This window comes from Nomia melanderi, chromosome 11 (genome assembly GCF_051020985.1).
Source record: "Nomia melanderi isolate GNS246 chromosome 11, iyNomMela1, whole genome shotgun sequence".
Lineage (NCBI taxonomy): Eukaryota > Metazoa > Arthropoda > Insecta > Hymenoptera > Halictidae > Nomia > Nomia melanderi.
Window position 1 is genome coordinate 14,550,904 of NC_135009.1, and position 25,499 is coordinate 14,576,402.

General features: G+C 44.3%; 1 protein-coding gene across 6 annotated transcripts in view; it reads right to left on the reverse strand.

The window, feature by feature from the left end:
* Nucleotides 1–25,499, reverse strand: part of Sarm (sterile alpha and armadillo motif) — a 164,356-nt gene that overhangs the window by 42,853 nt on the left and 96,004 nt on the right. The window contains exons 1-2 of one of the 6 annotated variants that reach the window (XM_031988607.2): nt 7,595–7,789; nt 4,385–4,681 (exon numbers count right to left, since the gene is read on the reverse strand). The exons of 4 other annotated variants lie outside the window; for them this stretch is intronic. In XM_031988607.2, coding sequence (XP_031844467.1) covers nt 4,385–4,480 — 96 coding nt within the window. In that variant the 5' untranslated portion in view covers nt 4,481–4,681; nt 7,595–7,789. Of the gene's footprint in view, nt 1–4,384; nt 4,685–7,594; nt 7,790–25,499 lie in introns of those variants that run through there. One more of the 6 variants, XM_031988608.2, reaches the window with a different exon arrangement.

Below are 25,499 nucleotides of genomic sequence, written 5' to 3' on the forward strand. Positions count from 1 at the left end.
AGAATGGCACGAGGTACGCGGCGATTAACTCTCATTAGGCGGCGCGTTGCGAATCGGCGCCGGTTGTTTGGCAACACGGCTCGATCGAGTCGGCGAGGGGGGAGCGGGGATGGTCGACGGGTCCGCCTAAATTAATTAGCCGAACGAATTGGCGCGGCAAGGACGCCGGCGGCTAATGAATCTTAATTGATCGGCCTTCGATCGCTGACGTCCCTTTGCTTGTTTTTTCAGCTCTCGATTCGACCGACGCTGCCGAGCGGAATGTTTTACGAAAGCGGAGGATTCTGCAGTGATTCAACGGGGAAAAAGATATTCTGCTGGTTTCTGATATTCAAATTGAACGGTGGATGTGTTTTCGAAGATCTCGATACGAGGAAGAATTGATTCGTTAACCGCGTGGCGTATTTACCTTCGTTACAACCTTTTGTTATGACAATTTGTAATGCAATAAAATTTTCCGTTCTACTTGAGGTGGACATTTCATTTGAGGATGATACATTAACCCTTTCGAGAATATTTTTCTCGACGGATATTCATTCTCTGATGAAATATCAATGATATTTGCAACTAACACAAAGAAGTACCTTGCATAAATTAAGTGATTTTGATGTTCCATGTGTCGATACATTATATAAAATATATCATTGAATCTTAAATTGTATCATTTTGCTCGGTGAAATCAAATGGCGACTGAAAGGCGCCTCTCCAGTGCAAAGGGTTAATAATAGCAAAATAGTTGTTTGCTTCGATCCGTGGGTAAGCAACATTGATTCTTGTTGAATTAGTTTAGAAATTTCCGTCGCGAGTTTCACTCGTCATTGTACGGCAAGGGGTTAATGAATATATCAGATGATAAAGAATACACGAACCATCGATATCGGTATCTCTAACTCGAAGGCAGGTTTAGTAATGACAGAGTGGTAGACAAGGAAAAGACAGTTATTTCCACAACTTTTTCCTGGTATATTCACCTTGAACCGACCGTTTACCGACTCGATCGCTATCATTATTATTGGCAACTCGCCCGTGGAGTCGTTTGATTAATTGAGCCCAGTTTCCTCGTTTAATCGTCGGTTATCAATTGAACGACCCCGCGGGTTGCGTAAGAGAAAGGCCGGAGAGCGCGAGGCAGAAGCAGGAAAGTCGCCGGTGTCTCGTTTTATTCGGACTATCGACAATTTCGAGAGGCGGAGGATCGACGGTTCTGAGAAGCTGACCGGACACAGCGGCCAAGGAAGCGGCGACGAGACGAATAGTTACTGAGAACGGTTTGTTAACTCGCTTCGACGATTTGCGTCACCGTTGCCGGAACGACAGCTGCGGAATGCGCGAAAGGTGCTTCGGGAAAGAGAAACCGTGTCTGATGGTGGAAAACATCTAAATACTGGTCGGAAATATCTGACGCGAGATACTTTGATGTTCTGTCACTGTGGATTACTCGATTGTTTAGGAGAACATTAACACTAGGTTTATGGGAGTTTATTGTGTAGTTTCTACTGGTCTTTGAAAAACTGATGTCCATCTGTTTAAATTTCAAAAGTTTAATTACCATTTGTAAAACTCAAGATGCGTCGAATTAACGCAATCAGTGAACCTAGTGCTCAGGCTAGGACATGGGCTTGTTTTGTATATTTTTGCCGTTGATTTAGAAGGTTTGGGAACTGTATTGACACCTTGGTTTGGAGTAATTAGGATAGACGTTTTTAATTTGAAACCCAAAGATAACAACATTCGCCACTTAAATTCGTAGAAATTCAAAATATTTTCATTATTCTCATCCAGTGGTCTCCATACTCAACGAAACAGATCTAATCACAACTTCTCAAAATCGAGATACATCCACATCTCTTCCCCACAGCAGACACCACAGGATACCTCAACAATCATCCCCAACTATCAAATCTACTCAATCCCAATAACTGCCCCATCACAAAATAAAAAGGAACCTCCAACTAGAAACTGCACGATCTCTCGCTCATGCTCGCGTAACATCACTCCAAAGTCCCACTGACAACCACCTGAATCAACAACACACTTCCAAAAACCACCCCCATAACCCACGATCGACTCCATCGACAGAATCATCGTGAAACTCTCGAGTAACCCATTCTCCCAGTTCCTCGATTCCGATGACAATCGCGGTCGCGCCGGTCCGCGAAGCAAGGAGTCATCACAACAGTAAACAACGATTAGTCATCCCGGCCAAGAGGCACACAACCTGACCTCTCCAATGCACACGTGTGTCGGATGCACACACACGCGCGTGCCGCGCGACACCGATTCCCCGCAGACAGCGAGGAGGGCTCGTAAAGGCCTCCTCGCCGAGTCCTCTTCGTGGTCGCGCGAGCGAAGCTAGCTGCTAGCGCGTGGCCGCTGCCCCGCGTCTTCCCTCTGACTGACATCGACGAGCTGTTTTAGCGCGATGATGTCACCGGCGGCGGCGGTTGTAACGGATCGTGACGATGCGCCCGCTCGCGCGCCGCTTTGATTGCTCGATAGATATTACAACCGCGAATCTCGTTTGTGACCGAAACGATGACGCATACGGGACGAGAGAGACCGTGTGACGTCGCGATTAGACGCGCAGAGGTTCTCACCCACACGCGAAGTTAGAGTCCGCGGTTATCTTATGGACTTCGAGTGACAATTGTCTTGCGCGATCTTTCTCGATGGATTTTTCTCGAATCGTTCCTAGACGTGCTCGTTGGCAATCGGCGATAAACGACCGGAAACTGATATAGAGATTCTTGGAGACTATTGTTTTCTGGAGAGATTTGTTTTGCATCGGTAGCGGAGTTTGTTTTAGCTTTTACGAGCTTGATTGGAGTTCGGGGTAATTAAGACTGTGGATGCTTTAGTCTGGTGTTAGCCGATTTCTCGCGATACTTGAATATGTTTTTGATGTTTTGAGTGTTTCACTTGTTCTGTTAGTAAGGTGAACGTTGTTTCTTTGATTTTGTTGCTGTGGTTACTAGGATACCAAGCACGATCAGAAATTTCAGGTCTTGAAGGAGATCGGTTCAGTCGAAGTTTGGTTTAACCCTCTGCACTCGAGAGGTGACTCTCAGTCACCTTAATTTGATTTGCAAAATTAAAGTCTTACATATAATATTAAGCTTTGTATGATGCATCGATATATGGAATATTGAAACAAAGTAACTTTCCTTAATTTATATATGTTTCTTCATTAATTTGTTTCAAAGAACGTCTGTATCTCATGGAAGAATATTGAATATTTCTAGTGAAAAACTTTGGAGTGCAAAGGGTTAATAGATATTATTTGTTTCATTTTACTAGATTATCGTTGCTTTCCTCGATTTTGTTGTAAGATGATGAATATCATAAAATTCAAAACGTCTTTCATTAAAACTCGCAATCCGGAAGCGCAGTCAACGCGAGACACCTCCGAACCGAAATCCTCCAATCAGCCGTTCAATCTGTCTCCGCAGATTCAGCGGCGTTAATTTGCAAAGTGTTTAATTCCCTTGACACCTACTCAAACACCCAATGATGTCACTCGTCGCGATCGTCCGACCAGTCACCGCGAAAATATGCGTAATTACGCGAACGAGCAAACGCGTCGCAGTTTATGATCCCGATAACAAGACGCCGTGGTCCCTCGCTAACGAAGCGTCTTCTCGCTGCATTCCTTTCGAAATAGGAAACTCACAGTTTCTGATGAATTGACTGCGAATTGGTCTAGTGTCGATCGACGGACAATTTTCCCGACTCACGGAAAATCCGTAAGGTAACGGGAGACAAAGTTCGAATTCACGGAAGAGTGGACTAACTTAGAGATTGCCCGATCACAGGATGAAATCGACCACGTAAACGTTCGAAGATAAATAAAAATTATTCCAAACGGAATAATAATGATAATAATAATAATAATAATGACGATGATGATGATGATGATGATGATGATGATGATGATGATGATGATGATGATTATGATGATAATGATAATAATGATGATAATGATCATGATCATGATCATAATAATAATAATAATAATAATAATAATAATATTAAACCTAACGGCTTAAGAATACTATTATTTTGTCTTGAACTCATTAAGAATCTTAACACTAAAACTAGACAAAAAATCAGAAGTCACTCTCATGCTCAGTGTTTTAACTTTCAGTGTTAAAGGAAAAAATTTTTACTTAATTCTCATGTTCTAAAATCACTCAACTAGCTTTCATTTTGAATTAGGGCAATCTATGCAGTAATTCAGTTACAAGCTAAATCTTAATGAGTTCGGAACTTAATGAATATTCTTTGTATTCCTTTAATTTTCCCTCGGAAGACTCATCGAATCGCAAAGTGACAGTCTGCGAGTCTGGATCGATTGAAAACGCATTTCTTGCGGTCAATTACTTACGGATTTCAGGAAAGCGCCTCTGCCCCTCTGCAGCAAGCTGCCGTACGGCCTGTCACCATGCTTGTGCAGCATGTTCAGCCCCCTGTCCACGCTCATTCATAAATCGTGCGCGATTCAACGCTGCAACGGTCGCGAAATGCTCCGACGAGAAGCCCGGCAATCAATTGTTACGCTCTTCGAGGCCTTCACCGTCGAATGATTTATGGGCCGACGTTCATAGATCCCTCGAGGTAATAGAGTCTTCTCTCGGCGCGACGCACCTTTCCGCGACGCTCGTCGTGTTTCCTCGGCCGTGTTCTGCTGAGTTCGCGAGACGAATGAATTTCGAGGAAATTGGAAATCGGACTTTTTAAAGTCGGAAGGCGATTGGAGAACGTTAGCTTGCGTGCGTAACCGATTTTTTAACCCTTAGCACTCCAGGTTGCTTTTCATTGAAATTCGAACTGTTCAAATGTCAATTCTATTTCGAACTGTTCAGTCCTCGAATTTCAATTTTCCAACGTACAAGAGTAATCAATACGAACACAAGCTTCACATTCGAATCGATCGTTCTTCCGCTGCAGAGTCGAAAATATTTTCTCTTTAAAATTCCCATTGTCACGATAGCCACCACGTGGTTCAAGAGGAAACGAGTATCTACCGATCAACGGATTACGTCCGTTTAGAGCCGCTATCTACTCTTCCTTTCCGACACACCTATCCTCAAGGGATCAGCTGTTCAAACAACAAATGTTTTCCTTGCCAAGGATTTCTGACCATGCACACGCATTGGGAATTCACATGAAAAACAACGCGGGAGTAATGAAGAATTTTTCCATCGTTTTTAAACGACTCGCTTCGAGGCGGTGAAGAACTTCTCGAATTCTCGAATTATACCCTAAAAAGGAAATCTGTCTTTACGAGTTCTTCGAAAAAGATACCGTGCTGTTCTTTGCTCTGAGATATCGAGCGAATCCCAGTGACTCACGCTATTATTCCGATACCGAGGACAATAATCGAAACATGGAATCGTTATATAATTCTTGTTTGCTTATTCCCAATCTCCTTGACATTAGCTCCTCATTACTGTGCACTCTTCGTAACTTCTCTTCGTACTTTCATCTCATTAAAATTGACATTTTCTATTAAAAATTCTACAACAATTTTCGATTTTATACAAACCAACAATCACAAGATCGAAAACAGAAGAATAACTTCACTTTGCCAAAGAGATCCATGAAAAAATTCAATCTTTATTCATCAACTTCTAAGAATATCGTATTTGCATAATTCACTAACTCGGTTATCCTCTCCAAATTTCAGCGATCGACTTAAACAAATCCACGACGAACGATTCAGCCACCAAAGACCCGGGAAACTTAACCCTTAACAGTCCCATGTCGAGTCAGACTCGACATATTTTATTGCAACCTCTACCTGTTTTAACAATTTTTTCTATATTTATTTGTAGTATCACAATTGTACCATTTAAAGGTAACTTTTCAGTTCCAAGGCTCCGCACTCAAAGTCTGAGGATCCAGCGTTCCTCACAGCCATAATCAATCATTGTTACTAATAATCTGAATCGATGCTTTCGAAAGTAGCCTAAGTTCATTGCATAAACCGTAAGAATATTGAAGATACCTCAGAATTCAATTCAATGAACCATTCTCCAACGTTAAGTCGAAAAACTACCTCAAGAAACAAGTTCCGCGAAGATTTCCCAACAACGGTTCCACGGAATCGGTTAAGAATCCTCGAAGCGTTCCCAAGATGGAGGAGAAGCCGAGAGACCTTTATCTCTGTATCGTTATCAGCCGATAATATTCGTCGAAAGAGGCACCGATAACGAGGAGGTCGTCTCGCGTTAGGAGCGGCCGGTTTCGGCGCGCGCGATGGAAATCGAAACGTCCGTTTCCGGCGGGAAGTCACGTATGGGGAACGCCGTGGCCGTCAGCGCGCGCGGAATGCGATTCCTCGTCACGGGTTACGCAGACACGTCTCTTCTCCCCGGGACCGCGTTTCCATGCAGCCGGACACACACGCGGAAGTGCAGCGGCGCCTGTTAATTTCGAACACGTGGCTGCTCGCGCGGACGAGCCTGGATCCGTGGATCACGTGCGACGACGGTGGCCGGAACGTTTTCGGGGATTCGTCGATGGGATTTTATATGTAGATGAAAATTTCAAAACAATAATCCTTGCAGTTAGAATAATGTTTCTTGTGTAAACGGTTCGCCATTTTGGGTGTCGATACCATACCAAAATTGTTGAAACAGGTAGAGGTTGCTAAGGGTTAAAATCTACGGGTTAACCCCTTGCCCTGTGACTTCTCTCTGAACTATGATCCATCCGACTACTTTGTTACCAGCGATTTATTGAGAATCAGAGAAAATTCGTCTTTACGCGAATGCCTGCTCTAAGGTGTAATTTGTAGACGGTTCGGCCTTTTGCGTGTCAATACTTGGGAGCCTGAGAGACAGTCCAGGCCAATTGACAAATTTATGACTAAAGGGGACCACCATGACCTGGGTCACTTACGCCCTCGTCTGAAGAGTTTTCCTCTTTGAAAAAGCGGTCGAGGAAAAGCAGTTAGTCGCCGTGCCTCGTTAGAGCCACATCACGTAATAAATACATTTAACCTGACTACGGACTGAGTTTTTATTTTAGCCCTACAGTTGGTTTGTTGGAGAATGGTTGTTGAGTTCTGAGTATTGAGTATTGAAGGATTTGTATTTGATGTGTAGATAGATAGTTCTAATTGTGGAGTATGTGAATTGTTTAGGATTCGCGAAGAAATGCAGAATAATAAGCACTCGGTAGTTTTAGTGTTCAAATAAAGTTGAGGTGTTCAAAGGTGTTCGAGTGAAATAAAGTCTGAATTTTGCAATTATTAGAAAGGTGACAAATGTTTCTCTGAGTGGTGACTGAGAGTCACCTCTCGAGTGCAAAGGGTTAAAATACACTCTACGTGCATTCTGCGTTCGACGAGTTCACGCTCCATTTTTCGACTCATTTTCCAACTAAATTCCACAGTTAACTGGTTAAACACAGACGAAATCTATCCAAATACAAGCTTCACCAGAGACATCTAAACTCCTAGATCCAAACGATCCCAGAACCCCTAAAAGATCCTCCAACCTTCACCCCCAACAGTCCAATAATTCCGACCCCGCGCGAAAGAACGATCACAATCAACCAACCGATCTACCAATCAGCGCACAAATCTCACCGTGTATCCTCCGAAACATCGAGCCACGCTTCACTGTGTAACTCTCGACGCACGCGGACACGTTTCAGAGCAACGAGCGGTATCGCGATCGGTCCACGACGCGGCGGGTCTCATCCGCGAGGGAAGATCGGTTCTTCGGAGATCGCGAGGCGGGAGAGCGTTCGCCGCGAGCCGTGACACAAGACTGGCGACACGCTCGATCCCCGGCCGGTACAAATACCCGTTATCAGAGGCGGCGGTATCAGTGGGAGCCGGCGCGTGCTGCGAGTGTCATAGATCGCGGCGTTGCTCGCGGCGGCGGCGGTGGTGGTGGCAGCTCCGTGATCAGCTGGTACCCGATCGGGCACAGGTCGGGAGAAGGTTGAACAGGTGGGGGACGCCTAATCGGAGCCGCGGCTAGGTAACAGGCCGCCGCCGCTTCCGAGGAACCGATGATTCATCGGATCAATGGAGGGATCGCGATCGAGAGGGGAGAAAGTGCCGTGGAACGCTGGATCTCTCTTCGAGGTTTGCTCGTCGTCACTGGGGCAGGGTCCTCGGTGAATGAGTCGGTTCATTTGGATGGATCGAGTGACTCGATTTGTTTGTTGGAATGACATGTTCGTTTTTTATTTTGTGCGAAAGTGGTGGGTTCTTATTTAACCCTTTGCACTCCAGAAGTTTCTCGTTAGAAATACTCAAGATTCTTTAACGAAATACCAACGATATTCTTTCAAACTGACATAACGAGAAGTTGTACGTAAATTAAAGAAAGACGCTGTTTTATTTTAATGTTTCACGTGTCGATGCGTTATACAAAGTTTAATATTAACCCTTAGCACTCTAGATGGTTTTGTAATCCATCAGCAACTGCAACTAACTTTTATGGTACCTCTAGTAAAAATGAACAATGCTGTACCTTCGATCTTTCAATGGAAATCTAATAATTAATAATAGAAATCTAATAATTTTAGGGTAGTTCCTTTGATTCATTGAAATATTTAATATTACAACTGGTGCAATATTGGAGCCTACAGAGTTGAAGGGGTTAAATGTCGAACTCTATAATTTTGCTGTGTCAAATCGATCGACGACTGAGAAGCTCCCACGGATTGCAAAGGGTTGAAACGAGGATTTGTTTTATTTGAATGCAGTTTCACCTCGAAACGTCGAGGTTCGTCGAAGGGTTAAAAGATGGCTCGCGATGCGTCTGGAATACTAATATCCCGAATTCCCATGAACCGCTATTCCCCCGAGAAGTTTCCTCGCGCCATAAATTCATGAAGAGCCGGGATCCACTTCTGTCAGTCAGTGAGAACACGATGTTCACCCAATTCCCAGTGATCCTCCCATCAAAGATGACGGTTCGCGGAGAGTATGCAAACGATTTCCAGGAGATAAGACGACTCGCGCGACCAATTTAGCCGCGACGATTGGACGAGCAGGGGGAGGGGAGCGAGAGACACTGGCAGCGACTGGTTGCTCCCGGGCAAATATATTTGACCCTCGTGTTTCGCGGTAAGGATGTCAATTAGATTCCGCGGCTCCGGCCGCCGTTGCACATGGCGCATCCCTCGGTGCAGCCGCCGCGCCGCCGATTCACGGCTTCATAGTACGATCTCGCGATTACGTCACCGCCCAATGAATGGACCGGCAGGCCGCTCCGTTGCCCCGTCGTACAACCGAGCCTCTCCCGGCCGGCTGAATGGCCGCCGGGAGAATTCTCCTCGAACGGAACTGATATCATCGACCCGCCGGTTCTCGGCGATCGATTCCTCCGTATTCGTCATTCGATTATACCATTAACCCTTTGCCGACGAATGTCGTAATTTTGCTGAGGTCAAATTTCCATGTTTCGAATACCAACTATTCGAACAGCAAGAAATCGGTACACAGTTTCCTTATTCTCTAGGATTTAAGCATTCAGAATTTAATTTAGCAGAGTCTGCAGGTTTTGTATACTTTCAACGATCTTCGTCCGCAAAGGGTTAAAATGTCTCGAACGGTTTCCTTATAAACAAACTTCATACGTGTTCTCTGGAATGTAACTGAGTTCATTGGAGTATGTACGAAACCTTCAGCAGATGAAACTGAATTACGTACCGATTGCTTGAACAATGAAAAAAAGGGAACTACGTACTAATCTCTTGCTGTTTCGATAACTAAATCATTTGTTTGTTACTTAGTGCTCCAACTATGAAAATTCGATCTCTCTGTAACGTCGACATCCGTCCGCAAAGGGTCAACGCCAAAACTACCGAGCAGTTCAATTGACTTTTTAAAATTTCTGTCATTCGAGTGAGACTATTTTAAAATCATTCCAGATATTTAACCTCTTGCCCTCGAATTTAATTTAGACGTGACAAAACCCTGCACAAAGAATCTTGTTTCTACCTATTTCACTAATTTTTTTTATTAATAATCTCGCATACACTAATACATTTCAGAGCAATCTAGTATGTAATGCAACTAGACTATCAATATTTATCAGCTTTCGTTGGCAATTCGAAGCAAAAACATCTCGACGTGGTACAACTTTCCAGCGCAAGAAGTTAGAAGATATCAGTGAACCGAAAATGAGTTCTAACGTTAATACGGTTACCAATACGATCGCTCGATGGTTCGGATAAAGCGTACAGCGAAAGATCATTTTTCCTCGTGCACTGCCTCCGGCTGATTTCTTTTCCATCAACCGCATCTACCTACTCGAAGTAGCTTCCGGAGAGTTTATCATCCAGCCACGTGCACGGCCGGAAACAGACCCGATCAACCTGTTCCTCGGTTTCGAGATAACCGTATCGAGCGAACCAGGATTCGCGGAAACGCTAATCGACTCACCTTTATAGGCTGCCGACCGGCGCCATTACGCGATTATTCATAGACGCTTCCGTGGGCGGCGGAGACTTAAAGGATGCCCGGCGGATAGAGAAAATTGATGACTACTTGCCGGAACTTTTTCGGTTCGGCACGATAGGAGAATGGGCTTCCACGTTGAAAATGTTCGAGTTCAACACCGGAACTACCAGTTAACCAGTCAACAAAGGGATTTCTTGCATTAATTAAGCTACTGTTTCATTTCGATGTCGAATGTTAAAATGTAATACGAAATTTCGAATTTTACTATTTTACTATGCAAGATGAAGAATTGTTAAGTTTGATTTGAGTTGAAAATTTTGTTGAATGCGAACTTGCCCTTAACATCTCTGCCCTCGATATGACAATATGACAATTTCCGGTGAAAAACTTCTGGAGTGCAAGGGGTTAAAAGCATTCAATATTCGAAATGATCTTGAAAATAAACAGTTTCATTTGAATACTATAACGAATGTCTAAAATCACTGATAATAATCTATCGTCACAATTTTTATACGGATTACATATCAATCGTATCAAGTGCTCAATAGTTCTACCGTTAAAGTCTTCATCACGAGTCCGACAATTGAATTAATAATACGTTTGATTGATTCCTTAATTGTTACTGGTTTGTTACAAAGTTCCGTTTAGAAGATACACGGTGAAGAAACATTGAATCATTGTTATTCTTGCCGCGAAGCCACGAAAAGCTTCAATTTTCTCAATTGCCTCGCGAAAACTCGAGCCGCAAGCTCGCGCGGATCGACTATTCGAGGAAACGCGCTGGAAACCATGAACTTGGACTCGAGAAGGACGATTAGGTGTCGCGAGTGGCGTAACTCGCTCGAGTGACTCACTTCCGAGTCAAGGATGTCACGACTGCCGGCGTCGTTCGAACCTCGTGACGTCGCCGGCCCAATCTGGTCAACGTATTCAGAATTAAATTCGGTTAAGTCGATCCGAACTCGATTTGAGGACGACCGGCGTCATTAACCATCAATAAATATAAGCGTCGATCCATTACGATCAATAACATTCAATTCTAACACACATCATTCACGTGAACCGCTGATTACTAAACCACGCATGCGTTATGTTAATTTCCATTCATCATGCGATGAAAAACACAATGAAAAACTGTTTCTCAGCCGACAAAGATGGCGCGTGGAATGAATATTCTGAAATGATCGCATTGAGCTGGATATTCCAACCATTGCAATGATTCAATGAATAAAAATTGACATGAAAACTACCGAGCAGGTGACTTTTTTAAATTCCTCTATAACTGAGACTTCAGCTGATTTACAATTCTGTCTGCCTATTGCTAAATTAATTTCTTTAATAAATTCTCAGGGAAATCTATCTCTAATACACGCAAGAAGAAATCAGGGATTTCGACTCATTTGACAGTTTTATTAAATTCAGTGTAAACATATTAACTAACTGACAGTTATCGAATTCCATAGAGTTACCATGGCCAAATACTATAACCAACTCTCCATGTTTTAACCCTTTGCGCTCCAAAGGCGCCTCTAAATCACCAAATGATTTGGCACAGCAAAACTGTAAACTTTGATATTTAATATTAAACTTTGTATAATGGATCAATGTACAAAATGACTGGTTTCGATTTGTTTGTTTCGCAATTATTAATATCTTCGAAACATTGAATATTCCAAATGATTTTGAAAATAAATAGTTTCACTTTACAGTACTATAATGAATATCTGAAGAAACTGAGAATAATCTATTGTTACAATTTTTATAGGAATTGCATATCAATCGTATATTGCATATAATCGTGCTCGGTAGTTCTAGTGTTGAGTAATATCTAACCTGAAATTTAAATCCATTGGAATCTTCACACTAGAACTACTAGATAGGTGAAAATCACTAAAAAATAGTGTCACCGAAATTTGGGTGACGCGGCAGTCAAAGTGTTAAAGAGATTAACACGTTGAATGCCACACGTGAATATTCCTAGAAATTAGAAATGCTACATTTCTTCGATCTTTTATTTCCCTTTTAGCACAAAATTTGGATCTGTGAAAAATCGAATAATTTTAGGCTAATTTCTTTAAGATTCATTAAAATATTTAATATTCTGGTTCCAGTGTTAATTACATCACAGAAAGAGGCTGCAAGCAAAAAGTAAGCCGAATTTTCGACGAATGAAGTTTCTCATCCAATTATCAAGCGATTCGACGGTGTAACTCGCAACGCGCCGCCCGTCCGGTAATTTCCATGGGGATATCGATCCTGCCGGCCGAAAATCTCATGAAATTCTCGGCGTGCAGCCGATCCGGCGGGCTAATGGGACCGTAAATAACAGACGCGCGCGCTGGCGAGCGAAGATTAAAAGGCTTAAGATTAGAATATGCTCGGGTTCGATTGGGTCGGATGTTTCGCATAGCGGCCGGTGCGTCGAACTTCGCCGGCCGATCCCGAAGATCGCGGGCTTCCTCTATTAGGATGCCTCGCATAACTTGGAACGGTCTAGAGGAGGATACCGCTTCTCTTCCCATGCACATCGGGAGCCCGGTCGCCCATTGAATTCGAGGCTCTTCCAACCGAAAACACTTGTCCGGTTTCTGGCCTATGATCTACGAGGTCGACGACCTCGATGTTATCACTCCGGCGATCTCGTCTCTACGGTGGAGTTGAAAAATCCGCGGCTAGATCGTTTTTCGAACACTCTTAGACGATAAAGGCTTTATTCGAAACATTTCAACTTGAATTTGATTCGAGAATTGAATTTCAATGAAAATTCTAAAACATTGAATTATCACGTGTAAGGAATGTAACTCATAGTTTTCGAAAGTAGAGACGCAGGTATCAAAAGAAAGTCATCCGTCTTTAACTCTTTGCGGAAGATTCTCGGAAATATAGAAAATCATCAACAGATGAAGCTAAATTATATATCAATTACTTGAGCAATAGAAAAATAGAAAACTACGCGCTGATCTCTTGCTATTCGAGTAATTAAATCATTTGTTTACGACTCAGACTTCCAAATATGAAAATTTCATCTCGTCGAAATGTCGACGTTCGCCCGCAAAGGGTTAACAAGTGTCAAACGACACCTGGAATTTCAAGTTAAAATTATTTCCTCAGATTAATCGTGTTCTCTCGATTGAATTTTAGTCATTTGTTATAGTACGGTTTATATTCGTTATTGGAAAAGTCAGAATATAGGAAACTTGGAAGATTGTTCGAAGTATACAGATACGTACACTAATTCTGTGTATTAGTAATTTTGTACAAAGTGGTAGATTTTAAAACAACCTGGAATATGTAATAAGGCTATCGACGTGTACAATATGTCGGCAATTTTGGAACTAAAACGTCACGGCGTGCATTGCACGTCTTTCCAGCGCAAGTGGTTAAGATTCCGAAATATGGAAGGAGGTTTTACCGAAGATGTCCGATGGTACCGAGCTGGTTTCCGGTTGGTCGGAGGCGAGTCGACGCTAGGAACCGGGGGCAATCGAGTTTGCTCGAGGTTTGCGCGCGGCGGGAAGAGTAACGAGCCGAAACGCTAGAGAAACGCGTGCAATTGAAGATCAAATTAACCATCGCGCGTCATCGTCCGCGCGAAATCTACTTCCTAGGTGCACGTTGCCCCCGTCGCCGGCTAAATCGAGATGCACTTCAATCGAGGGCTCGCCTCCCGACCCCGTGCAACCGCACTCGAGCCGGACTTAACGAACTTAACGGAGCCAACGCCCGAGACCGCCGGTGTTTATCCCTCGCTGCTAATTGAGCACCGGGTTTAATTAGGGAAACCCGCCAAGGAAGCCATTCTGCCGGAAGACCCTCCCTCGCAATCCCGTTCCAAGCTTGCTCCAGTGATCTCGATGATTTTTTGCTATTTCGTACAATCCGGAATTCGCTGAAGTTGCATGTGTAATATGATATTTTTTTTAATTTTATACAATCTCGAATTCACTGAAATTGCATATGTAATGATTTTAAAAGTTTTATTCAACCTCGAAAATAATTTTCCATTTGATAGTACTCTCTCGAATACTGAAAAATATAGATGAGGCAGATCATTGTAAATAACGAAAGTATTGTTGCCTAATTTCTGACAAGTAACAAATTATTTTCTTCGTACGGAACTGCATCGTACCCGAGATTACGCGATTATAAAACAACGATGAAGCACGAGAGTTTGAAGAAACGAAGACGACGATAAGATTCACGGGACTCCTGACGAATTGTATGGAAATTGCGGTCGACGTTCTGATTTCATGGTACCGAGTTATTCTTAGTCGGGGAATTCACGCACGAACACTTGTGGTTTCTTTCCCGGGGATTTCAGAAGTAAAAAAGAAAGAAGAAACTGTCAGATAAGGAATCTTCATAAGAATGATTCACACGATACAACAATTACTCCCAAAGTTCTTCCAAATTCCAACACCAAGAAATAAACACTCTTCTCATTCTTTCACAATATCCTTTTCTTCGCCAGAATTTCAACAAAACTACTACCTCTCTCCGCGTCGCACCATCTCGCGCCGTTCGCCTCGGGAACAAAGAATTCGCGCGGAAGTATCATAAAATTTGAATAAACAAACACGTCCCAGCTGCCGGCGTGGAGATTAACCAAACGCGAACCGCGTTATCAGCGTCCGTGATCCATTTCCCGGTTACTCCGTCGAGCTCGAGAAACTTCTGCGCATCGGTGATCGATCAACGAATACAAATACCGCGCGTGTTTCGCGAAAACGGCTTTGTTGCCGATTCGCGACACGATCGGTTTCGGTGAAACCAGCGCACCGGTGCGCCTCGAATTCTTTCTCACGCGTCGACGCGCCGGCCCGGAGAGGCCTCCGCGATGATTCACGGCCTGTTATCGAGCCACTTAAGACACGTGGTTTTCTCCGGAGCACGATAAGGGACCGCGAATCGCGCTCGCGGCGGCGAGCCGGCCGGCATTTTTCGTCACGCCCACGATTTACGGCGTCTTACGCGGAATCCGATTGTTCCATGTCCCGCTCCGGGCTTCCTCAATCACTGTCAAACCCCGAGCACATGACGTAACCGACTGAAAATACTCGGTTCGATCCGTGGCCGCGTTCGTTCGACGAATTTCTACCGGCGAAACGGTCGGATAAGACGTGTTTTACGATACAACCATCCGAGAAGCGCTTCCGCGGAAAGTTACGAGGTAAATAAATCGCTGACAGGGGACGGGAGATACTAATAAGCTTAGCCCGCGGTATAAATATCTCTGAAGTCGTGCGAAGTTTTTGGAAACCTGTAATTGTTGCGCTGGAGAGGTTTTGCCTGTTGCTCTGTAACGCGTCGGATGCGGTGAAGATTTCGGATAGTTTGGGAAATGGAAGTGTTACTTGATTCGTTTCAGTTGGAATGAAGTATTGTTCTGGTATCAATGATTGGTAAACGTTAACTAACTACCGAGCATTTAATACGACTGAGATGTAATCCCTATAAAAATTCTAACAGATTATCTAACAAGTCAAAGCTATTTATTTTCAAGATCATTTCGAATATTCAATGCTTTCAACACGTTGTACGCCGGCTAACTTTCAGTTACTAAAAACACGAGCGTCGATGACTATATTGATGCATTTTTAAACATCAAACAAACCGAAATTTCTAACTTACAAAAGAATAGGGAATTCGATTTTGTAATTTTACTTTGGATTACGGACGGTTATTCTATTGTTCCTAGAAAACTACGCGTTCCTCTATATAAATATACTGCACTAATCAAAATTGACTTACATTATTACTAAATAATGTTCAAAACATTCGATATCCGCCAAATTGACTTCGTAAGTAGTGTTAAAATTCATCGAACCTGTTAAGAGTGAGCATGAAATATATTTTCAATGGCTACAAATCGTTGGTCAGTCCTCTGCCTCGTCAATTTATTTTTCCTAAGAACAGCCATTTTTATTTCACGCGCTGAGCGTCTTCCTTACCACGTTCAGCAGTTCACAAACCCTCAACCATCGAACTTAGTTCAAAACATTCGATATCCGCCAAATTGACTTCGTAAGTAGTGTTAAAATTCATCGAACCTGTTAAGAGTGAGCATGAAATATATTTTAAATGACTACAAATCGTTGGTCAGTCTTCTGCCTCGTCAATTTATTTTTCCCAAGAACAGCCATTTTAGAGCGTCTTTTCCTCTCCGCGTCGTCCGTAGCAAACTCAACCATCGAACAGCGTTCCGTTTTCAGTTTTCGTAAATCAGCGTAACACATACTAATAAATCTACACTTAGTTCCTCAAACTGTGTTGCGTTTATTTATACAAATAAATCAACGGAACCAAGCGGCGAACGAGAGTCACCGGTCAAAGGGTTCAAGAGAGTCTCGAGTAAAACGAGTGAAATTCGGGTTTCGGTGCCGAGCACGCAGGTGATCGTGCCTCGATCGCGGCTCTCGATCGAGGCACGAGAGCCCGGATCGGGTGAGTCACGGGCGCGCGCGTGCCTCCGCGAGACTCCGCCGAGCGGAGCGAAGAGGAGAGGGCGGGACACCGCGGAGGATCGGTGATTCACCTTCCTCGGCGGTCGGCCACTTATCACCGGCACTGAAAATTCACAATGATCGAGCCGCGTCCGGCCGCTGCCGCGGGACACGCCGCGATCGGCGATACTCGTTATCGCGGCCGGTTGGTAAAACCGTGCGAACATTACTCACCGGCGGCCGCGGACCGTGTGTCACGCGACCGAACAACGATCCGATCGGCGCCGTTAATCATGCGCTAATTACACGATTTGTTACGCCGCGCGTAGTGAATCACGCGGAACGCCGCGTGCCGGATTTCAACGCGACGGGAGGAGGATCGAGGAGCGGGATGGGATCGCTGGGAATCCTCCCGGAATGCCGGGGAGTCCGCGGATTCCTCGGTGAACAGGAATTTTTGGGCGGAGTGATTAATGGATGGAGTCGAGGAATCGATGAAACACCGAGGAATTATGTTCTTTCGATGGGAGATTGTGTAAGTGTCTCGTGAGATGCTGTTTAACCCTTTGACCATCGGCATTTCGGCGAGATGAAATTGTGTTTGAAGAACCAAGTCGCGGACGGATGATTGAGTTAGTTGAACAGCGAGAGATCAGCGTGGAGTTTCCTTCTTTTCCTGTTAATTAAGCAATTGGTAACGTAATTTAGCTTCGTCTGCTGAAGATTTGGTATATCAAATTCATGTATCTATTTGGAATTGTATTTTTAGTATGTATTTGGAAGACTAAGCTATTTAGCAATTCAACGATAATTCATAGATAAATCAAGCAACACAGGTGTTTCATTTAAATATCTCACGTAGCAATGCAGACTTTAATTTGAAATATTAAATATTCAACTTCATAGTTTTTGTATCGAATCACGTGGTGCACAGGGTTAACCCTTTGCACTGCAGAAGTTTTTCACCGGAAATATTCAATATTTTCTAACGAGATACAGACGACATTTTCTTAGATTGAATTAAGAACTATTTTCTTTCAATATTTCGTACATTGATGCATTACGCAAAGTTTAATATTAAATATCAAAGTTTACAGTTTTGCTGTGTCAAATCATTTGGTGACAGAGGCGCAAAGGGTTACTGTCTCAAGAACTTTCGAGTCGAAGCGAAGACTGAGAGTTTAAGGAATCAGAAACTTACTCCTTGCAATCAATACTTAATTTCCTAACGAATCAAGTTTCCTAGAACAATATTTCCGTTCCAACGAGAAGATTCGATTACACCTAAGCTAATTTTACAGTGTGAATTCCGTTTATGTCATTCTTTTAAATATACACGAACGAGCTCGCGTATTTCGATCGTCACGCTCGTAACTTCGCACAGTCCATTAAACAATGAAAAACGATGACAAGAAAAATCAAATAGCCAGACGGGCGTCTCGGTTTTCCCGAGAAGTGTTTACCAAACAAAACGACAGTCGTGTTCGATGTTTTTATATCGTTTCGCACTGTGTTCATACTTTTCCGCGTAATCGTAGCCGAGCGCGCAACCATGAACGAACCGTCGGATGAATGGACGAGTCGTGAATCACTCGTGGAGGAAGTTCAAGGTCGCACGTTACGATACCGAAGCCGCCACGTGCTCCTCTATCGCGTTGTGCGTTATCAAGAACGCGTAATGCGTGCGCTCGTTTCGTTCCTTCGCGACGGGGACGTTTTCTCGACGGACCAAGAAAACTCATCGTCGCAGGTGATCTGCTCCTTGATCCCTGAAGGATCTCTAGAAATTCCTAGGATGGTTAACCCGAGGAATCTCCCGTGGGTCTCCGATCTCTATCTGTTGTGTTGCGTAATATTTATTTTACATGAAAGCTATAGAACTCGGAGAGTCGGCGATACATCGTCGTGCAGCAGAATGTTTGGTTAGGAGCTTAAGAATGCGAGACGGATGTGCATTCCGATAAGAAAGTTCGATAATTTCCAACCGTCGATCCATGGGTTTCCTCGGCGATGCTCCGTATAAACGAAACTGAAGGAAAACCTAGAATCCTAACTGTTATAATATTCTTTAACAATAATGCCTCGATACGTGAAATATTGGAATAAAATAGTTTTGTCCCTCAGTGCACTTTTGATCTCCCTTCGAGTTAGTTTCAAAGAATATCGTCTTTGTCCTGTCAGAAAATGTTAAATATTTCTAGTGAGAAATTTCCGAGTGCGAAGGGTTAAAGACATTGATTTAGCAGTATGCAAGCCGAGTTGTAAATCAATTAAAGCCTCGATAGATGCACTATTTAATTTTCTACAGAGAAATTTCAAGAAGTCAATTGCTTGAAATGTTTGGCCGTAAAATAACAATAATTGCAGTAAAGCACGCTTAGATCATTGGCAACAGAATTCAAATTCAACAATTAATCTTCCGTCAGTATATCACACAAAATCTAATTACTTCAGAATGCTTCAACTCAGTTCAATTTCAGTTTCGATACGCTTTCTTACCAATATCACGCAAAATTCCGCTGTAGACAAAGGGTTAGGAAGCCGCGGATCGACGAAGACGACCTCCGACTCTCGCTTCGCTAAGATTATCTCACGATATTATCGTCGGATTCCAAGAGTAGCCGGGGCCAAGGAAGAAGCGCGAAGAATCCAATCGCGTCGCGAGGAATCGACCTGCCCAGGTCGGTTTCCAGCGTTTCGCGCCGGTGACTCGCGTGTCCCGCTCGATCTGGATCGAGGGGAAGAATTCCCGGGCGTCGGAGGGGGGTCGACGGTGCAAGAAGAAATTCGGTTGAGTCACGTCGGGATCGTTGGTTGCGCGTAGACGCGAAGACAAAGAGGAACGGGGACGCGAGCTCCCATACCGGGGTCCGGCCCCTTTGGCGAACGCTCGGTGACTCACGGAGGAATTCCAGACGCGCGCGGGCGCGCACGCGGTCACCGGCAGCCCTCCCTTTCCTTTTTCTCACCTCTGGGTCAGTAGACGTACCACCGATCGACGCCCGACGCGCTCGGAACCGTCCCGTCGTGTTAACGCGTTCATTCCCGGTGTAACAACTGTTCCTCGTTTAACCCCTCGCCTTGCAACGTGTCGAACTGCTGATGGAGACTTTAACCCTTTGAACTATGTAGGTTGCAATGTTGCAGCAGTTTGGATATTAAATGTTTTAATGAATGTTGAAGAAACTGGCCTGAAATTATTAGATTTTCCAAATTTTGTACTAAGGAAAATAAAACTTTGAACTCTGTAGGTTGCAATGTTGCAGCAGTTATGATATTAAATGTTTTAATGAATCTTAAAGAAACTAGTCTGAAATTATTAAATTCTATGCATCCAAATTTTGTACTAAGGAAAATAAAACTTTGGACTCTGTAGGTTGCAATGTTGCAGCAGTTATGATATTATATGTTTTAATGAAGGTTAAAGAAACTAGTCTGAAATTATTAGATTTTCCAAATTTTGTACTAAGGAAAATAAAAGATTGAAGAAATGTTATGAATACTAAAAATTAGTTGCAGTTGCTGATAGATTATGAAACAACCTGGAGTGCTAAGGGTTAAATATCAGATTTCATAGTTCTACTCGAATCAAACGATCACTGAGTTACCTCTCTAGTGCAGAGGGTTGGAACTATCATATGAAATCCTGATTGCTATTATCTTCTCCCAAAATGAATTTGCCCTTTCAAGATGAACGTGTTAATTGATCGTCGAGTAGCAACGGAATCAAATAGTCGTTCAAGGTCTCTCCGGAGTAGCGACCTTTAAAGAGATATCCGCGGCTCGAAGGGGTGGGGGAGTGTTTTAGGAGAGTATTTTTGTCGCCAGGCTCGAAACGCGAAGAGAAAGACACGGAAAAAGAAGTCTCCCGATCGGGTTTCGCTTTGGCGATAACGTGACTCATCGGTCGAGGACTGCCGGCCACGTGAAAGTCGGCTGCTCATCTCACCGCGCGGCGAGCGTACTGTACAACATGACAGGACTAACGATCCGTGCACCGTTACCGTGACCAGACGCGGTGTCGAGCTACCGTTGTATTTTTCTAGCACTTCCCGCTCGCTCTCGCGAGGCAAAATATAACGTGTTCGTCAGATTATCCTCGATCCAGGTGATTCGCGATGATTGTCTTGTGTTTTCTGGTTATTGGAAGGTTTGATTTTTAACGATCGGAAATTTCCTGCGACGATCTGAATTAACCCCTTGCCTTATAATAACGTGTGATTTGTGGTGAAGGTTTTATAGATCTTAACAAATATTAGTCAATTGTGAATACAAATGAAATATTATCTTTTGAATTATAACTTAAAGCAAGCAGGCATAGAATATACCTAAAATTTCTCTCTCTTTTCAATAAATTATTATAATAATGTGTGATTTGTGGTGAAGATTTCAAAAAGAGCTTAACAAATATAAATATTAGTCAATTATTGCGAATATAAATTAAATATTGTCCTTTTGTTATCGATTGTTATAATTTAAAGCAAACATAGGCATAGAATATACCTAAAATTGCTCTCTTTTTTCAATAAATTATTAATGGCAAAGTAGCTATGTCGATCACAGTTGAGAAATAAATCGTAGGGCAAAGGGTTAATCAGTTAACTATGTTTGACGAATATACACGTCATAAAGCTATACTAATATACTAATTCTTTCAGCGATGAATTCTTTATCTTTTTACATAAACATGTAATTCTTCATTTTTTGCGTTTATCACGCGGAACCAGAGGTTTTCCAACTAAATTCCACAGTTAACTGGTTAAGGAAAAAGGTGTTTCCCTGATGGAAAGCCGGGAAGTAATTTTTCTTGAATTTTAATTAACGGAAGGAGTGAAAGTTCTTTTAAAGGAACACGTCTTCCTGAAACTATTATCTTCTCTGTAATCAACGTTTCCTTCCTGGAGAACAAAAATTTTCTCTCGCGTTTCAATGGTGAATCCATTGCAGAATAATAAACGTTCTCCTTCCCAAGCGATTAAAAATCATCAGTTCCAATGCGCAAACATTACGTTCTCTCGCGATTAAAAATTCGAAGAGAAAGAAACTGAAAATTCGAAACTTCTAAGAACGGAACGTGTTTTCCCGTTAATAACGAACGAACAGCGAGCTTCTAAGAGTTTTCCTTAATAAATCAGTTTCTTTCCTTCTCCCTCGCTCGTTATTTTCCCCGGCGATCACCTATCTTTACAAGCTCGAACCCGAAGCGCTGCCCGCTGGAACCCACGCCATGTTTCTCGCGCGAGGAACGAGCGGAACGTGCCTACCTGCACGTTCCCGAGCGGCGCGCGACGATTCAAATGGAAATCCCGCAGAGGTGCAGGAGGGGGACTCACCTGAAACACAAAGAAACGAGGTCTTGGTTAGTTTGCGATTTAAGGAAGCTGCCGTTAACGTTTCGAACGCCGTGGGTTCGCATTTAACACAAACTACCGAGCAGCTAGGTTTTCAGATTTTCATGAAACAGTGAGAAATTATATTTCAGAGAAAGATGGCGCTTAGATGTTCCTTAGATGTTGCTATATATTAAACGAACATTACGATTCAATGAATAAAAATTAACGAGCAGTTGACTGAAATTCTTCTATAGAAACTCCAGCATCTATTGAGACTTTAATTAATTTACAATTCTGTTTGAGCATTGCTAAATCAATTTCCTTAACAATTTCTCAGAGACACATCTGCTCTTTTAACCCTTTGAACTCTGTAGGCTCCAATATTGCACCAGTTATAATACTAAATATTTTAATGAATCTTAAAGAAACTACCCTAAAATTATTCAATTTTCCGCACACCCAAATTTTGTACTAACAAGGAAAATAAAAGGTCGAAGAAATGTTACAGTATTTCTAATTTTAGTTAAGTTTAATTAAAGTTAAGAAACTTCCGAGCGCAAAGAGTTAAACACGTTTATATTGTGGCGGCCGAAAAGCTGCCTTACGCCACTGGATTTCCTCGCTATTCTTTTCCCGTTAACGCTGTCCTTCCGCGCGAGTCTGTTTCGTGTCATCGCACATTTGGCGACCAGACCCGCGCGGGTCCTCGAATTTTCCGAAGGTTTCCCAGGCCTCGCACGGAACTGCCCAGTTCGAGGGGCAGGCCCTTGCAGGTCTGGAAACTTTCACCGTTCTTACGACACTCTTGTTTACTTGTCTGTTCACCATCACCCTTCTTCTTCTTCTCTGTCTTTTGGATCTTTTCTCTCTTCCTCGTTTTTCTTCTCTGTCTTTTGAATCGTTTCTCTCTTTCTCGTTTTTCTCCTACTCTCCTATCTTTCTGTCCTTCTTTAGAGGAATATATATTTTCCGGGGAGAGTTTAGGAGGGCTCACTTTTTCTTCACCCGCGTTCGACGTCACCAGGAACCTCCGCGACACCGACCTCTGACAAACTGTGTTGAGGGCCGGACTTCACCAATCGTCTTCGGTTTAACTTCTCCGAACCCTCCACAAATTGGTGACCCCGACGTGATTCGGTGTGCGCGATATTCAACTCGAGTTCGTGAAGTAATTGACGTTCGATTTCCCGCTTTATCACGCGTATGAACCAAAGCGATCATCGTACTTTAAGGATGACGGATCCAAATACAAACGGACCAAATATGTCCACGGGTGTTTCAGCGACCGTGGACCGCGTCGCGGTGCGGGTACCGGAATTCTGTCCGTCAGACCCGGAGATGTGGTTCGCGATGACCGAGCGCAGTTTCGAGGCCTCCGGGGTAACGACGGAGAGGACGAAGTTCGGGTACGTCCTCGGCGCATTAAACTCGCGTTATGCCGCGGAAGTGCGCGATATTATAATGAATCCACCGGCGGCAGAACCGTATCAAAAATTGAAAGCTGAACTTATCCGGCGGTTAAGCTCGTCGCAAGAGCAAAAGACGCGACGCTTACTGGAACTGGAAGAAATCGGGGACCGTAAGCCGTCGCAGTTCCTGCGGCACCTGCGAGAGTTAGCGGGAAATTCCATAGCGGATAACATATTGCGGACGCTGTGGCTAGGTCGGTTACCGATCAACCTGCAAGGCATCCTGGCGACGCAACGGGACACCGAGCTGGACAAGGTGGCCGAACTGGCGGACGCGGTAGCAGAGACGCTGGCCCCGCGGTCCCACGTAGCCGAGGCCGCAACTCACAGCGTACCCCCCGCATACGGCGCCGGTCCCACACCAACCGACCAGAGCCTTGAGTCGTTGCTCAACGTAAAGATGGCCCAACTTGCGCTATCGCTCCGGCAGGAAATATCGGCTATCCGGCATGAATTCAGAGCGGAGGAGCGGCCCCCACGCCGAGGGTGGCAACGGCGCCCCAGATCCGTCTCTCGTCGGCGATGGCGTTCGTCCTCACGATCCGTGGAGCGGAGCGACGAGGGACGAGATGACCAGGGAAAATGCTGGTACCACTGGCGGTTCGGCACGAACGCGCGGCGATGCGAGCTGCCCTGCAACTGGTCGACCCAGGGAAACGACCAGGGAAATCGTTGATGACGGCCAACGATTCCAAAACAGCGTCACGCCGTCTGTTTGTCACGGATGTCAGGACCAAGACGCGATTCCTGGTCGACACGGGAGCCGACCTTTGCGTTTTTCCGCGGCGATTCTTGCGCGGACCGCGAGAAAAGTCGACATACGAGCTGACCGCGGCGAACGGAACGACCATTGCTACATACGGCATGGTAACGCTCACCCTGAACCTCGGCTTGCGTCGAGAATTCACGTGGAGGTTCGTGGTAGCGGAGGTCACAAAACCCATCATTGGAGTGGATTTTTTGGCCCACTTCAATCTGATGGTAGACATCCGCAACCATCGACTGATCGACCCCACGACCTCTCTGTCTACGCGAGGCCGGCCAGTCAGCAGCGAAGCACCTTCCGTCAAGACGGTGGCGGGAGGATCGGTCTACCACGAGCTCCTCGTCAGGTTCCCGGAGATCACTCGACCTGGGGGAATGCCGGCCGTCGTCAAGCACACGACGGTACACCACATCAGGACGACTCCCGGACCACCTGTTTCCAGTCGACCACGTAGGCTGGCTCCGGACAGGCTTGAAGCAGCTAAAAAGGAGTTCGAGCTCATGATGAGGATGGGCATCGCGCGTCCGTCCAGGAGTTGCTGGTCCTCCCCGCTACACATGGTCCCGAAGAAAGGAGAAGACGCATGGAGGCCCTGCGGCGATTACAGGGCACTAAATGCGAGATCCATTCCGGACCGTTACCCTGTGCGGCATATCGAAGATTTTGCGCAAAATCTCCAGGGTAAGAGCGTGTTTTCGACCATCGATTTAATGCGTGCGTACCATCAGATCCCGGTCGCCCCCGAAGACATTGCGAAAACGGCAATCACAACGCCGTTCGGCCTATTCGAATTCCCGTTCATGGCCTTCGGATTACGTAACGCCGCTCAATCGTTTCAGCGGTTTATAGACGAGGTTCTTCGCGGATACGACTTTTGCTACGCGTATATCGACGACATTCTCGTCGCATCAGAATCACGGGAACAACACCTCCAGCATTTACAAATGTTGTTTGAGCGGCTTAGAGATCACAGTATCGTTATAAACCCCGCGAAATGCAATTTTGGTAAGGACGCGGTAGAATTCCTAGGGTATCGGGTTTCGGAAGACGGGACACAAC